This window comes from Lissotriton helveticus, chromosome 2_2 (assembly GCF_964261635.1).
Source record: "Lissotriton helveticus chromosome 2_2, aLisHel1.1, whole genome shotgun sequence".
Taxonomy (NCBI): domain Eukaryota; kingdom Metazoa; phylum Chordata; class Amphibia; order Caudata; family Salamandridae; genus Lissotriton; species Lissotriton helveticus.
The window spans coordinates 299,368,698-299,386,058 of NC_136060.1; the positions used below are offsets into that span (position 1 = coordinate 299,368,698).

Below are 17,361 nucleotides of genomic sequence, written 5' to 3' on the forward strand. Positions count from 1 at the left end.
TCGCTATAGATTATACCCCCAGTGCTGCAATAGAAAGGCATGACTATAGGGTGTATGTTCCATAAATAAATTCACTACTGAATCTGTATTGCATTTGAGGAAAACCAAGCCACGTTACTACCCCTCCCTTCTGAAAGTGAGGAAAGAGATATACATGATTGTATTTTTTTAACAGAAGAAGAGACGAAGGGACGGGTAGACCTGACTGATGTTCCCTTATCTGACCCACAAGGGGAACTATATGTTTATAGCTCTTGATTTAAATTACAAGTTGGCACTACCACCGCATCGTACGCTAGTACTACGCTGCATCACATGTTCCTTATCATTCGGCCCAAGCTGCGGAACTAGTTGCTCTCCTTTAAGCTTGCGAGTTAAGTGAGGGACTGACTGTCAATATTTATAATAACAGCCAGTGCACCTTTGGTGTTGCCCATAATTTTGGGCGGCTCTGGGCGGAGAGGGTATTCTTGACTTCACATGGGTTAAAGATCCAGAACGGCCCACTGATACACAGGCTTTTGTCAGCTCTGACACTTCCCAAAAAGTTAGCAATAGTGAAGTGCAGTGTCCACAAGGCAATTACTGATGATTTGGGAAGGGGAAATGCATTTGCAGATCTGACAGCTAAGGAGACAGCCAAAGCTAAGATGAAAAGATTATTCGTGGCAGGTCCTGCTAGATGGGTACCAGACGGTGCGATGTTTGAAGATACATTGGAGAATGTTAAAAAGAATCAAAATGAGGCAGCAATTGTGGAGTTAGCAATATAGCAGGAGAGAACAGGACGTTTAAACGAGGAAGGGTGTTGGACTGAGAAGTCAAAGAAGCAATGATGGATGTTACCAGATGAAAATATATACTCCCTGAAGTCACAATGCCGTACGGACCAGCCCACATTTGTGCGAAGGGAATATGTATATTGTTATATCCTGTATGGCAGAATGATAACATCCCTAAGGTAGCTGCTCATCTGGTGAAGTACTGCAGGGTCTGCATGATACGTAATCCTGGAAGAGGCACCCCTACACCTTCTGGTAACTTTGCACCATCTTCCTTCCCTTTAGAGGTCCTCCAGATGGATTTCTTCTAAATGGAACGAGTCAACAATTTGAAAAATGTGGTCGTGGTTGTTTGTGCGTTTAGTAAATGGATTGAAGCTTACCCCACTAAAGAGAACACAGCCATGGCGAAGGCACTCTTAAAAGAGTACTTCCTGTGTTTCAGTTTGCCCCGTTTGATTTGAAGTGACAACGGAAGCCACTTCAACTCAAAGGTTATCCAGTTGGTGTGGGATGGTTTGCACATCAAGCAGAAATTCCACACAACAAACTATCCCCAATCGGCGGGTTTGGTTGAGAAGTACAATGGTACCCTCAAACTGAAGTTGGCACAGATCAAAGAGAGCACATGATTGCAATGGACAGATGCGTTACCCCTAGCCCTGGTGTTCACAAGGGCAACAGCCCACTCTAGAACAGGATTGTCACCATACAAGGTCCTTTTCGGCCATACGGGCAAATGTCTGAGGCGTACTATGACCCCGTCATTTTTCAGAGATAGAACACCCTTTGCTTGTGAACTACTTGTGCTAGTTGACTAAAAACTGTGCGTTCTATTCATCAACAGATTCACGAGGCTCTACCGCCAGTACCTAAGGGGCTAGGCCACGACATCCGACCCGGTGATTATATCCTGGTGCGGAACTACCAGAGGAAGGGAAGTTTGGAGCCGCACTCGAAAGGACCACTGCAGGTCCTCCTCACCACCCAGGTGGCAGTGAAGATGGACAGCCGGAAGCATTGCATTCATTTGTCCCACTGTCAAGAGAGTCCCGCTACCTCTGCCCTATGACCAGTGGGTCCTCGATGGAATAGGGGACCACGAGACAGAGAAGGTGCCACGATTTGTCCCTTTTCGGATGCTCAACTGACATGGGCGCAAATGGAGGAGGAGAACGACGCTGTTTTGAATGAGGCAGTTCACCCAGAAGTAAGGGGTGCCCCGGATTCTCCTCTATCTGGCCCACAGGAGCTTCAGTCTCAGTCCTTTGGCCCCTCTGAATTTAAGATCCTTAACCGTGACGACACAGTGCCCGCAGTGGCTTGGTACAGTTTACGCCCCCGACGGAGGGACAGTGCACCAAAGGTAAAGTCAGATTACTAGGGATGAACTGCATGGATGAAGAATAGAGTGCATGTACCTTGTCTGTGGAACCAACGATAGATCAGGGAAAGGGAGAATGGGATATTGTCCGAGACACTGGACAGGATAGGTTGAGGGTGCCTTTCCAGGAAGGAGGGTGCCCTATCCTGAGCGACGTGGATTTCTTCAGAAAGGGCTGTGAGCGCGCAGCTGCACCGAGAAGTCTCAGTAGCACCACCGTAGATTAACAATAGGTGTCTGCCAGCGAGGCACTGACGGACATTGGGTTTTGTGCCTCTCTTCTTTGTTTCACAATCGTTGGCTCCATTGTATGACCTTTCCTCTTATAGTCTGATAAAAAAAAGAAGAATTTACCAATTTGGCCGCCCAATTATGGATGAAGAACAGCCCATGTTTTGAGCAAAGTGGTCCTGGTTGGTCTAGCTGGTCTACTAAAAGCAAGATAGTTTTTGTAATAATAGTTCTGATCCTTTCAATAACTGCCTTCAGAATTATGTGGTTTCTTGAAGAGAAATATCCTGTACATTCTTTGATTGGTACTACTCCTGTTCCGCCTGAGCATGTATTTATCACTTTGGACCTCATAAGGAGAGGCACAGACAAACGTTCATTGACAATGTTTTCTTACACATGCTCCATCAGGCGCACTATGCCTCTAATGTTACTGATGGCTGGGATTGCAGCTTGCTCCCTTCTGTGATGCATAAAAATGATTTAATAATGTCCCTTACCTTCTCTTATTTAGGGAATTAGGCATGGTTTCAACTGTTTACCATGGTGTATATCCATTTCCATACTGACGCAATGAATATGATGTATGCTGATTATGAGACTGTGTTAGAATATATCAGAGTACACCAGGGGTTTACTCTAGGAGAACAAGGGGCCCCTGATACTTTGCATCAAAATGCCTGTATGAATATTTACAAAGTCAAAAAGAATGTAACGTGGCTGCAAAATCAAATTATGGATTTTCAAGATTTTAATGTCATTGAATACTTCACGTCCTATTACTCAGGACGAAGCAATGCCTGTGCCAATAGTTAACACAACAGCTAGTTTCTCTGTCCAAGGTTTTGGGAGTGTTAAAGTGGGAAGGAGTATTTGCACTTATACTTATGACTTGAGCACAACCAATAGTCCACCTTTACTTCCACCCCATAATGTGTATTTCGTTTGTGGGTCCCAGGCTTATGAATGGCTTCCCAGGGGGTGGTCTGGTATATGTTATGTCTCTTTCCTCCTACCCCCAGTATATATAGCACTGTCCAGTTCACAGAGACCATTGATTAAAGCGTAGGAGCGCATACTTGTCTTGAGTTAGAAGGGTTATCAACACAGAAGACATAGATCAGACAGACACTACTCTGCAGTTCATTGATGCTATGAAGGGTACTCTGCCCTTCTGGGGTCCTATGTCCAATAGCCTTAACATTTGCTGACTCTCAAGGGTTGTGGAGGGAGTTATTAACATCACAACAAGGAATACTGACCAACATTACAGCTGAGCTTCAGGCTAAGAGACTTGTTGCTCTTCAAAACCGGATGGTGTTAGACGTCATCCTTACTGATCTGGGTGGGGCCTGTCGCGTCATCTGTAATAGCTGCTGTGTGTACATACCGGACCATGCTCTGAATGTCTATTCAGCAATACAAAAAGTTGCACCGACTTGTATTCGATATTCACCAAGAGAATGGGACCTGGTTCCTTTCTGGTTGGTTCTGGGGTTTGATAGCATCCTGGGGTTGGAAAATACAAATTTTCCTAGTAGCCATTGCCTGTGTCCTTTTCATTTGTTGCCTGTGTATTAATTGTCTCCCTGCGTGCTGTACATATTGTGTTAGCAAGTTAACACCTGCACCCAAGGCCCCAGGGCATAATACAAAGCCCTCAGCTATGATGATGCAAGCTGTCCATGATTTAATGAATATTGATGAGGGTATTTTTGAATATTAGCAGTATGTGTCTTGCCCTTCATTTACGTTTTTCTTATTATGTTAGATAAATATCTTAGAGAATAGGCAAAATTGTTAGTAAATGCTAAAAGGAGTGTCTGTTGGACTGAAGTCTTTGTCTCCTGAACTATCCACGGGGACCCTCCCCAGCCCTTTGGCCAAGGGGTTGGTCTTTCACACCATCCTTGGTAAATATAATTTTTCGTTATTTGCGGATGATCTTTTCTCTCTGTCCTCTCCCTTTCTGAGCATTGATTATTGTATGAGTCCAAGGTAAATGTTTTTGGATGTAATTAACTGATTTTTCTCTCCTATGAATGTTGGGGACTGCCCTGTATCTTGGAATGTTTAACATGCATTTAATTTAGATAAAGTTTAAACTTTCCTGAGTCTGTGGTTATTCTCTTCAAATAAAAGAATAGTTAGAGTTATGTAAATTATCACCATCAACTAGTTCAACTAATGGTCCATCGACCAGAGGAAAGAACTTTATTGTCAGTGAAAGGATAGTTAGGGATGTTAAATAACTAATCCTGAATATTGTGAAAACATATAAAAAGTATTGGTTAAATAAACAAAACCCAGCAGTTTACTCGGAGCGTGTGTGTATTTTTAACAGCCTAGGTGAGTATATGGTAGTAGAGTATCTGTTGCTGGTGCGCCGCTGGATCAGTAGGGCACCTATTACCAAGGACAATGTGGGATGCATGTTGACAGCTAAAAAGGTCAACTGGTCACCAGAGGATGTCAAGCTAAACTTGTCACAGGGACAGAATGACTGTAAGGAATATCATGACGCTAAACATAAATGTAAGCCAGGGCGCATTGCAGTAGGAGATACAGTAAGAGTAAAATCAATGTGAAATGATGAAAAAAGGACAAAGTCGGTTTTCAAAACTATTAATTGCTGAAAAAGCCTTTTGTAGTTCAGTAATAGTGATGGCAAGGCTTGGCTTCTTTCTTCTCTCTCTCTGTGTATGGGGGAGGAGAGGATGTATAATTAACAGGAGAATACCCAACAGCAATCCACCACTCCCGTTGATGTTCCCGGTCAAAAGGGAAATCATTTTGATTGGTCATTTGAGGGTGAAGAGCATAAACAGTAGCACAGCCAGCTGCTCAATCCGTCTGGTCAGTACACAAGTGAATACATATGGCAGGTGGGTTACCCTCAGATGGCTCCCCACGGAGGGAAAAAGATTCACAAGTGGCAAATTCTGGGTTGGACAAAAAATTAAGCAAGTTTGGTCGAGGTGTTCTAAAACCGAAGAAAAACTATGATTACATTTGTGATTAAAAAACATATATAACAACCTTACTATGTTTCTCCTGGTAGTACAATGTTCAAGTGTATAATAATCTTTTCGTACAATTGCATGTTTTATGCATGATCGGACATTAGTACTATTTTAGACAGGTTCCCCTGCAAAGTACGAGGAGGGCCCCCCTTCCCGCTCACTCAGGAGCTCTCAGGCCAGCATACCTTGCTGAGTAGGACCCCTGAAGCTCCTGTTCAGGCAGATCTACAGAACAGTTTGGTTATAGATTTATGTATTTCCTAGCTAATCTGTAACTTGGCAGTATATTTGTAATTTGTGTATTAAAAATAGGGAGGTGTATTGTGATGTCACCTACTAGTGGTGCCCCACCTTCAGGGCACCATACTGTGATGTCAACACCTTGGTAAGAGGGAATCTGGGGAGGATGAGGAGTCTGAAATGTTGTTGGAGAGATCTGGTGAAGCCGTCTGGGTAGGAAGTTGTCGTAGCCGGGTCTGGTGGATTAATGGACGAATGCATCCACTGTAGGTGCCTGTGTTTAACAACATGGTCACAGGTTCAAATCCTGGTGGGTCCACTCAGCCTTCCATCCTTCTGAGGTCGATAAAATGAGTACCATTGAGTTGGGTAACAATAAACATCCATTATTGAGTGCTTTGATACCATTAAGTGATACGTGCGCTTTATAAATACACGTTATGTTATGTTTACAAATACATGTTATGTTGCTGTTGCTAGAGATTGTCAGGGTTATATTTACCATAAAGGAAACGTGTTCCTTAAAGAACATCGGTCAGAAGATTATTTACACGGTGCATGTGGTTAGTCTCCTGTTTGAAAATGCCAGCAGGATCGAGGTTAACTTTCAACACTGAGGCCAATACAAAAGAACAGTAACAAACAAACAGCACCCTCTGACGTACTTGCCGGTGCATGAAGGAGCAGCTGAAGTTTCCCCTATCTTTAGAGTATGTTCACTTGTTAGAATTGTCAGTCCTTGAGCCCCTGGTTAATGGTGCTTAGTGGGAAGCGCTGGTGGCAGAGGAAGGAACCACCCAGGAGAGGTGATGTGTAGGTAGCTGTGTTTTCCTGGTAGTGTTGGGTGCAATCTTTCGGTGGTCTCAGTGATTTTGCATGGAGAAACTCAAAAGAAATCTCCATAACTTGGAGAAGAATTCCACATCATTAAAACCAAAAATATGTTGGAACTTTGAGCAAAAGAATAATAGTATTTTAGGAATTAGACATCCCCTCCCATGTTTTGACTAGAATACTTTTATCCAGCCTTGGATTGCCTCTCCTTGTGTAACTCGGCAGTGTTTTCCTTCAGCGTGCAAGATGTCAGCAGGACTGCAGAGGAGGTAGGGAGCCAAGCATGATTAGTTGGAGACGGTATGATCCTAGCCAAAGTGTTTTGCTGGACTGCTTTCTTAAATAAGCACACGTCGTTCCCTTCACGCCTTTGAACTGATCTTTTCCATTGAAATGGAAGCTTCAATTAAAATACTTTATGAGATCTGGGTTCCATCCATTGGCAAGCTGAAGTGTTCTATTTATGTGGATGGAGACAAGGGATTCTATTATTGTCTTACACAAATTAAATAATTGCTACTCCTTTACATTTCTGCCTTTATTTTTTAATTTTTTTTGTTACCTTAAGCATTATTTACAATACTTACTAATCCTCAACATGATCTGTTTCCACATATCAAAGTTATTGATATTACACATGTACAGATACTCCCCTGCTCCTGTGCTCTATCCTCTCTCCGATCGTGCCCTATCCTCTTTCCGGGCATGCCCTATCCTCTCTCCGGGCATGCCCAATCAACGGCCTGGCACCCTTCTCTATTCTTGAGGTTCAGTCTGTGCTACTTCCCGTGCAGATCTTCCTGGCTTGCAAACACATCAGGACAGTGTACTTTAGTGCAACAGTTGCAGCAGACCAGTTCAAATAAACCACTGCAAAATGTGTGCCTGGCAGTGGTGTAGCATGGAGAGGGGGGAGGGGGCCAGTGGAGGTTGCCCCGGGTACAAAATTCTTAGGCGCACAAAATTGGGAGTGAAAATTGCGCCACACAATACTTGCCTTGCCCTATGCGCTGGCAGCCCGTGCTATGCCCGCTACCTGGCACAGGTCCTTGACGCAAACCTTTGCCTGATAGTTTAACATTTTAGGTACTGAATGTTAGCTGTGATTGCCTGTCAAGTGCTTGTAGAGATTGTCAACACCTACTGACTGAGCTGAAACATTTAACCGCTTTGAGGTAGGAGGACGCACAATAAAATAAAGATAAATGAATATTCAGTTAACCTTGGCACGCTGGAAAGTAAATGTATTGTAAACCTAGATCAGTTTTTCAAAGCTTGTTGAACCAATTTTCTTTGTTTTGTGGAAGTGATGACCCTGATGAGTATCTAGTTCTCTCAGACTTTGCTTTCAGCAGAGTACTGTGTACAGTGGCAGTCTCTTGCAGTCACACATTCAATAGCAGCGGGCTACACTGCTAGGCCCAGTTATTATAGTAGAAGTCTGCCATGACTTTTTAATTAGAGATTTCTCATTTAAAGTTTCCTCTGTAGTTTCTTCTCAATATGTCTTTTACAAAATAGATTTGAATCTTAACCAGCCACCATACTTTCCTAATATATTCAACAGACCGAAAAAAAGCTTTATTCACCTGCAAACATCATGCTTTCCATAATGCCCAGAGAATAGATAATTCTCAACATGTGTCCCAACCAATAGGAACTGCTTAATCATTGAGTGTTTTATAAGGTTAAACTGGCACAGAATAGGAATTTAGTGTCATCTCCTTGTGATGCAGGTGTCCCCTCAGAGCAGATGTGTTCACACTGGAACAGAGTGGAGTGCTTCATAATATATTTTCAGTCTACCCACAACCTATGTAAATGAAACCCAATTACATTTAGCATGTGCAGGGTTATTCCATTTGGGTATCCTGAAATTCTAGCAAGGATCAAGCCATTTTGTAACTAACTCTGATACTCTATGCGACAACAAAATAATAGTGCTTCAAATACAATCTGGAAGACGAATCACAGCAAAAGAACACATTCCACCTACTGGTTTCTTCCTCTTTTGTCTTTGTGCCTTCAAAACCCTCTTCAGATTTTCCACCTGAGCATCATCCTCGTCTGCAATCTCCTGCAAAGGAGAATCCAATGATGAGAAAAAAGAAAAACAGCTACAGGCAACAACTTTACAATCTGCTACAAGAAGAGATGCGTGGGGATACCCAAGAAAGATAATGGAGTGAGATGCATGGTCTTTACACTGTGGAGTGGCAATTGTTAAATAAAACACTGGTGATGTGTAGTTCAGCACGCATATAATTGGCTGGGTTGGTAAACCCAATTCAAGTTTGGAGGCACATACACTGCCACCCTTTGGAAAGCAATACTTTTCGCCACTCTACTGACTATTAACTTGCTGCAGAATAAGCGGTTTATCAACTTCAGAAAAGTGGATCTCAAAACACGTTCTACTATGCAGAATGCAGCGCGGAGCTGGTGGAGGGCCACCAACTACTACCATCTAGTGGGGATAGAGGACGAGGAATCAATCAATCAATCAATCATAACATTTGTATAGCGCACTACTCACCCGGAAGGGTCTCAAGGCGCTTGGGGGAAGGGGTCCGCTATTGCTCGAACAGCCAGGTCTTGAGTTGTCTCCTGAAGGCGAGATGGTCCTGGGTCAGCCGAAGGTGGGTGGGGAGGGAGTTCCATGTCTTGGCCGCCAGGTAGGAGAAGGATCTTCCTCCGGCGGTGGCTCTTCGGATGCGTTGTACAGCGGCGAGGGCGAGGCTTTCAGAACGTAGCTGGCGGGTGGGAATGTAGAAGATCAGGCGGTTGTTGAGGTACTTAGGGCCCAGGGCGTCGAGAGGCTTGTGTGCGTGGGTGAGGAGTCTGAACGTGATTCTCTTGCTGACGGGGAGCCAGTGCAGGTCCCTCAAGTGGCCGGAGATGTGGCTGCATCGGGGGATGTCCAGGATGAGTCGGGCGGAGGCGTTCTGGATGCGTTGGAGTCTTTTCTGTAGCTTGGCTGTGGTTCCGGCGTAGAGGGTGTTTCCGTAGTCCAGTCGGCTTGTGACGAGTGCCTGGGTGACCGTCTTCCTGGTTTCGGTCGGGATCCATCGGAAGATCTTGCGGAGCATGCGTAGGGTGTTGAAGCATGGTGAGGAGACGGCGTTGACTTGTCTGGTCATCGAGAGTGAGGAGTCCAGGATGAAGCCCAGGTTGCGTGCGTGGTCGGTTGGCTTGGGAGTGGTGCCCAGGGCGGGGAGCCACCAGGAGTCGTCCCAGGAGGAGGGCGATGGTCCCAGGATGAGGACTTCCGTCTTGTCGGAGTTCAGTTTCAGGGGGCTGTTCTTCATCCACTCGGCGACGTCTTTCATCCCTTCGTGTAGGCTAGTTCTGGCGGTGGCGGGGTCTCTGGTGAGGGAGAGGATCAGTTGGGTGTCATCGGCGTAGGAGATGATGTTGAGGTTGTGTTGCCGTGCGATGGCTGCAAGAGGTCTCATGTAGACGTTGAAGAGGGTGGGGCTGAGTGATGATCCTTGCGGTACGCCGCAGATGACTTCGGTGGCCTCGGATCGAAACGGGGGGAGGCGGACTCGCTGTGTTCTTCCGGCGAGGAACGAGATGATCCACTCCAGTGCCTTCTCTTTGATACCTGTGTTGCTGAGGCGTTGAACTAGGGTGCGGTGGCAGACAGTGTCGAACACTGCAGAGAGGTCCAGGAGGATGAGGGCCGCTGTTTCCCCGTTGTCGAGCAGGGTTCTGATGTCGTCGGTGGCTGCGATGAGGGCGGTCTCGGTGCTGTGGTTGGCTCGGAAACCGGACTGCGAGGGGTCGAGGGATCTGTTAGTCTCGAGGAAGGCGGCAAGCTGTCTGTTGACGGTCTTCTCGATGACTTTGGCAGGAAAAGGGAGGAGCAAGATGGGGCAGAAGTTCTTGAGGTCGGTGGGGTCCGCTGTTGGTTTCTTCAGTAGGGCGCTGAGCTCGGCATGCTTCCAGCTCTCCGGGAAGGTGGCGGTGTTGAAGGAGATGTTGATGATGTCCCGGAGTTGGGGTTTGATGATGGAGTCGGCCTTGTTGAAGACGTGGTGGGGGCAGGGGTCGGTTGGAGATCCGGAGTGGATGGTGTTCATCGTGCGGGCTGTGTCTTCGGTAGTCACCGTGGTCCAGGTGCGGAGGGTGGCGGTGGGGGGCGTTGGTTCGACGGTTGGGTGCGTGGATGGTGCGCCGAAGCTGTTGTGGATGTCGGCGATCTTGCGGTGGAAGAACGAGGCGAGAGAGTCGGAGAGGTCTTGTGAAGGAGTGATGTCGTTGTTGCCGGTGCTGGGGTTGGAGAACTCCTTGACGATGCTGGAGAGTTCCTTGCTGTCGTGGGCTTTGTTGTCCAGTCGTTCCTTCAGTGATTTCTTCTTGGTGGTGCGGATAAGCTGGTGGTGCTTGCGGGTGGCTTGTTTGAGGGCGGTCATGTTGTCTGTGGTCTGGTCGAGGAGCCAGGCTTTCTCGAGGGTGCGGCAGTTGTTCTTCTTGGAGTCCTTGAGTTCGTCGGTGAACCAGGAGGCTTTCTTGCTTCTGGGTCTGCTGGGAGGGTTCTTCAGTGGCGTGAGGTCGTCTGCGCAGTTGGTCAGCCACTGTGTGAAGTTGCGGGCTGCTTCGTTGGGGTCCGTTGTGCTCGCGGGTGGGTTCTTGCTGAGGGAGGTGGTGAGCTGCTCGGCGGTGATCTTGCTCCAGCTCCTGTGAGGAACCTGTTGCGGGTGGTGGTGGGTCGTGGTTCTTCTGAAGCTGAAGTGGACGCAGCTGTGGTCGGTCCAGTGAAGTCCGGTGGAGTGTCTGAAGGTGATGTGCTTGCTGGATGAGAAGACGGGATCAAGCGTGTGGCCGGCGTAGTGGGTGGGGATGTTGACCTGAGTCCGAGGTTGGCAAGGTTGTCCAGCCGGGCGTCGGTGTTGCGGTCCTTGTTGTTTTCTAGGTGGAAGTTGAGGTCCCCTAGGAGGATGTAGTCAGTGGAGGGGAGGGCGTGTGGGCTGATGAAGTCCGTGATGTCTTCGCTGAATTGTGTGCGTGGTCCCGGGGGTCTGTAGACGAGGGTGCCTCTGAGGGAAGGGCATAAGCAGCCGGATGCAACACAGCACAAAGTCCAGAGGCAGCGCCTGCAGATTCCCAACATCAAATTAGGTCTTTAGATGAAAAAACCTTTTGCGTAATCAAATGGTGCTTATTATTGAATGACTGGAACTACGAAATTTAAAAAGCTATTGAAATGAATACCTCAAATATATACATTACGAAACCTCATGAAAGTGTGAGATATGTCCATACTTCCATACACACTGAAATAAATAGCAAGGCAAACACTGGTAATTTTCAGCATTATGTAATCAGCAACTACTCTGGTTCTGTGAAAAAGTCCCTTTGTCTTGACTCAACGTGGGCTTTGGGAGGGGTGGATGACCAGCGGGAGGCCTGCCCCTCCCTGGGGGTTTTGGGCCAGGGGGCAGCCAGCACCCAGTTGGGCTGGTTAGGCCCTCTTTGGGCTTCTTGGGCTCTGGTTGGGGTGTTTTTGGGCTGGTTTTATTTATAACCGGCCATTTCGTGGAACTAACCACCATTTTGGTGGAAGTGACCCAAAAGCCGGTTGCGGTGTTCCTGGGGGGTTTATTCGCCTTTTGTTATGTTATGTTATATTGCATTTATAGCGCGCACTGTTACTCTGAAGTGTCCTGGCGCGAAGGGAGAGCAGGGGAAGAGACTGAAATCAGATTAGCGGATCATGCTGAACAAATGTGTTTTGAGCTGTTTCTTAAAGAGCTGAAACTCCGAGATAGATTGGAGATCAGCGGGGAGCGCATTCCATGCCTCGGCCTCCTTAACCGAGATAAACTGGCCCCCCCAGCCGCACTCTGCGGAAGCGAGGAACGACCATCCGGCGGAGCCCTGCTGAGCGCAGAGGGCGATTTGGCACATAGAAAGCAAAACGCTTCCTAAGGTAGGGAGGACCCAGCCCATGAAGAGCCCTATGGGCCAGAGTAATTGCTTTAAACCGCACCCGTAGAGCCACAGGAAGCCAGTGTAATTCTCGTAGAAACTACTGTGCGCTGGACCTCGTAGGGGCATTGAAGAGAAGCCTGGCTGCAGCGTTCTGAATAATTTGAAGCCAGTGCAGTAGATAGCCCGGCAGCCCCAGGAACAGAGCATTAGCGTAATCCAGTCTAGACAGGATCCGTGCACGGGTCACCGTCTCCTTGGCTGCTCTCGGGAGAAGAGGGAAAAATGTTATGAGTGCTTTGAGTGTGCCAAAACAGACCACCGTCAATTTGTTAACATTGTCACTGAATCGCAGGTCCTCATTAAACCAGAAACCCAGTTTTTTTGCCGGCCCCCCCACGGACTGCGGGCTGCGGTAGTCCAGAGGCCATACACGGGTTCTGAAATCATCCGGGAACTGGCCATATAGGAGGACCTCTGATTTATCCTCATTACATTTGAGGGAAGCCAGGGCCATCCATTGCAAATCTGAGGCTAGACATGTCTGGGTGGCACCAGTATTCAGGTCAGAGCCATCCCAGGTAAAGAGCAACTGCATGTCATCGGCGTACGCTATCACTTTAGTGCCCAGCTCCTCTGCCAGATAAACAAGGGGGGTCAGGTAGATATTAAAGAGAGGGGGCTTAGGGTGGAGCCCTGCGGCACCCCGGTAGCCAAGTTCCTGACAGAAGAGGCACAAGAGGCCATGCAGACCTGTTGTGATCGGGAATCCAGAAAGGATTTAAGCCATTTCCAGACCAGGCCTGAGATTCCAACTGCAGAAAGCCTATCTAGGAGCCGCTGGTGGGGCACTGTGTCGAAGGGGGCAGAGAGGTCAAGTAAGATCAGGGCAGCCCTGCCGCCCCCATCTAGACACTCTCTGATGGCCTCAGACATCTCCACCAATGCAGTCTCTGTGCTGTAGGAAGCTCTAAATCCTGACTGAGCTGGGTGGAGTGCTCATGATGTTTGTACAAACGCCTCAAGCTGCCGGAAGACCACTTTCTCACATATTTTAGCGATGGCAGGAAGGAGAGAGATGGGCCGATAGTTAGACGGCAGCAGGGGATCCAATGAGGGTTTCTTCAGAAGGGGTAGCAGTTTAGCCCGCTTCCACTGAGCAGGAACGTAACCCGACCGAAGGGACAGATTAACCATATCCACCACTGCCGGGCAGATTACCTCAGCTGCACCAGCTAAGACCTGACAGGAGTCGGCTGGAGAGACAGACTTGGGTTGGCCTGTGGTGTTTGGTGGTTGGCTTTCCTGTGCGGTGTGTCGCGCGGTCGGTAACTTTACTGCAGGCGAAGTTGTGTGGCGGGCCACAGCTGGGAGCTTACCTTTGTGTGTCTTTCCTGGATGATAGCGCGTCTTGAAGATCCGAGGGTTGTGGAGGCCATCCGCCTTCTCGAAGACACGGGCTGCATGGATGTCTTGCGGCCCGATGTGAAGGTGAGGCCGCTGAGCTGCAAGTGACGCCACAGCGGCGGTGCTGGCATCCGAGCCGCCGCATGTGCGGCCGCGGATGGAGGCGGAGGGAGGGGGGGCGCGGTTGGGGGCGGAGGACGGAAGGAGGTGCGGCCGCTTGACTAAGGCAGCAATGCCGGGAACGCGGCGGCGTGGAGGGAGGCGGGGCACGGCCCGAGGCCCACTTTGCAGTTTAAGGAAGGTGCTGGGGGGGCAACGCGAGCTGGGGACAAGCGCACAACGAGGGAGTCACTGCGGGAGGGGGGGCGGTGCCAGGCGGTGGGGGCAGGGCCGGAGAGAACGTGAGGTGGCAATAACGCGGGGGCAGGTGGGGGGACGCCCCTGCATAAGAATATGATGGGGGGCATTGCCCCAACTGATTGATTGCTTGGGGGAGGAGGAGGGAGGTATGGGGGGGTTCTACATGTACAGGAGGGGGGGCAGGGACTTTGGCGGTAATAAGAAGGCCGCAGAGCCCGGGGGTGGGGCCGTGCGAGATGGAGCAGGGCTTGTTGCAAGAGAGGGGCGAGGGGAGGGGGTTGGCTGAAGGGAGCGGGGCCCTGGTGGGTGGATTTCAGGGCCCGTGCCGGCACACAATACGGCGAATAGGCCCGGGGGGGTGCTGGAGGGCCAGGGCAGCCGGGGCCCGCTGGAGGGGTATAGGGGGAGGCGATGGGAGCGCCTGGGGAGGTAAGGGGGCCAGGGGGTTTTGGGGGGGTTGAGGGCATTTCCGTGCGCCGGGAGTTGGAGTCCCTAGTGTGGAGAGACGGGAGGAGGAGGTAGGGGGCTGGGGGGATGAGAGTGGGGCGCCCTGGGCACGAGGGGGTACTGGGGGCATGGCGGACTAACCCTTCGCATTGGGGGGGTCATTCATCGGGGGTGGGTAGGGGCGCGGGGGAAGCGTGGTGGGACACGGGTGGATCTAGCGGAAGGGGGACCACTTAACCCCGGCATGTTATACTCCACTTATTTCTTTCCACAGGAACGTCTGGTCAGGTGCTCAGAAGAGCAGCATGCGGCTCCACTCCATGGAGGGGATGGGCCGGCTCTGGCTTATGCGGGTGGTTACGCTCCCACAAGGGACCGGACGATGGCGTCCAATGGGAGGCGGGGTGGTAAGTCCCCGCCAGCCCCACCCGAAGGATCGAGAGGGCTGCCGGGGGATGGGGGCGGAGGTCCGTCAGTACCGATCGGGACGCTGAAGAGTATCATGAGGAATGAGGAGAGGAGGAGGGAGAGTGTGGATTTGGGGGAACTGCTCCTTACTTATAGGGAACTGGTGGGATTGAGCAGGCAGGAGTCCGCGGAGAGCGGCCGATGGCAGGACGGGGTTCTTGCAGGTTTGGACCAGGAGGAGGGGGAGATGTCTCAGCTAGACTACGAGGATGAAAGCTCGGAGGAGGGGGAAATTCGGGAGGGGCGGGAGGAAGGACAGGATGGGGGGAGCAGAGTAATGCTGTTCCTAGTTTGTTGCAGGCGCAAAAGAGGTGCAGAATGGAGTGGTAGCCCCCTATGCTTCACTGGTTAGGCGGCGGGATCCGGGGCGGACGCTGACCTTGATGCCAGGTAAGGAACGTTGCGGAGCAGGTTGGGCGGGGCCCAACGGGACAAGGTGTCGGTCGGTAAAGATGCGAAAGGTAGGAGGGGAGGAAGGGGTGCGCCTAAATAAGGAAACGTACGTGCGGGACACGGGGGTGAGACCCGACGAGGTGGGTGCCAGCGGGGGTGGGTCCGCGGAAGTGAAGAAGAATGGGGGTACCAAGGAGGGGAAAGAGGGGAAAAAGGGCCACGATATACCGGTGGGCAAGCTGCCTTATATGAGCATTACGAAACCCCTGACCACTAAGGAGAAGATTTCGAAGGGGGACTATGTGGATATCTTAAAGCTCCTGCACCGTAAGCGGACGTCGAAGGAAGGGTCGAAGGAAGAGTAACAGGAGTTGGCGAGGCGGCCAAAGGTTCCACTGAACATAGACAATTGGTCGGCGGGTTTTCTGATATTCGCCAGCGTGTACTGCGAAAAGTACCCGGACCGGTCAGTCACGCTTTTTAAATATATGGACATGTTTCAGTGGGCGCAGGTCTCGTATGGGGGTTATGCCTGGTCGCATTATGATGAAGAGTTTCAAGCACACTTGGCGGCGGACCCGGAGGTGAAGTGGGGGGAACTCGACTTGGATCTGTATCAGCAGACCATGGGGGGGAGAAGTTTGGGAAAACGATCTATACGGCCAGCGGTCTGCCGCTGGCGCCTTGCCCCTTTCCGGCCCGCCCCACCCGTGGGGGGGTGTGGGGCAGGGAGAGGGTGTCGCTGAGGCCACGGTGGGAGCATGTTGGGACTACCCAAGGGCACTTGCGCCAGACAGTATTGTCGATTCCAACATGAGTGCTCCAAATGTGGGAAGCAACACCCGATGGTGCAATGCTGGGGAGTTGGGGGCGGCACTCAGAGTCAGCAGGCCACAATGACACGGCCACAGGCCGGGGGCAGGGGAGGAAAAGGGGTTTCAAGGGGCACTGGGAAAAATCTCATACGCCAGTTAGACAGGACCAGCTGGAGACCCTCCTGGCGTCTTGTCGACGGACTGAAGACGCGAGTGTGTTACGGCGAGGTTTTTGGGAGGGTTTCCGGCTGGGGTACAAGGGTCCGAGAATTGCCAGGTGGGCCGAAAATCTGAAATTGGTCAATGCGTCCAAACCTGTGGTACGGGACAAGTTGGTCAAGGAGGTGCGGGAAGGCCTCCATTCGGGATCTGATTATTTCTCCGATCGGCGTAGTGCCAAAGGAGGAGCCGGGTTAATATCGCTGATTCAGCATCTGTTGTGGCAGGAAGGGACGTCGGTAAATGATTATATATCGGCGGAGCTATCATCGGTGTCCTACTCTTCCGTGTATGTGGCACTGCGGCTGGTGGCGTCGGTGGGGGCGGGCGCCCTCATGGCAAAATGCAACATTAAGTCGGCCTTCCGGTTGCTACCGGTACACCCGGATGACTACCAGCTGTTGGGGATCCAGTTTGACAGAGACATTTTTGTGGACAAAGCGTTGCCCATGGGGTTTCTGATCTTGCGCGCGTTGTTTGAGAGTTTCAGTACCTTCTTACAGTGGGCTTTTTCCTGGCACACAGGCAATGACACGGTGACGCACTACCTGGATGACTTCTTCTTGGTGGGACGGCCTGGTTCGGCGGACTGCCAGCAGCAGCTGGACAGTTTTACGGAACTCGTGGGCTACCTGGGTGTGCCCCTGGCGCCAGAGAAGGCGCAGGGTCCCAGCACGGTGCTGTCATTTCTGGGAATAGAGCTCGACTCTGTGGCCATGGAAGCACACCTGCCAGAGGACAAGAAGGTGCACATGCTGTCATTGGTGGACAACATGTTGAGGAAACAGAAGGTGACAGTTCGGGAGGTGCAGGTCCTTCTGGGG

The 17,361-nt window shown here is 50.2% G+C and overlaps 1 protein-coding gene across 1 annotated transcript in view; it reads right to left on the reverse strand.

Annotated features, from left to right (window-relative positions):
• CC2D2A (coiled-coil and C2 domain containing 2A) overlaps positions 1 to 17,361 on the reverse strand; it is a 527,307-nt gene that overhangs the window by 483,985 nt on the left and 25,961 nt on the right. The window contains exon 2 of the mRNA XM_078678452.1: positions 8,491 to 8,571. Within this exon, the coding sequence (XP_078534578.1) occupies positions 8,491 to 8,571 (81 nt within the window). The remainder of the gene's footprint in view (positions 1 to 8,490; positions 8,572 to 17,361) is intronic.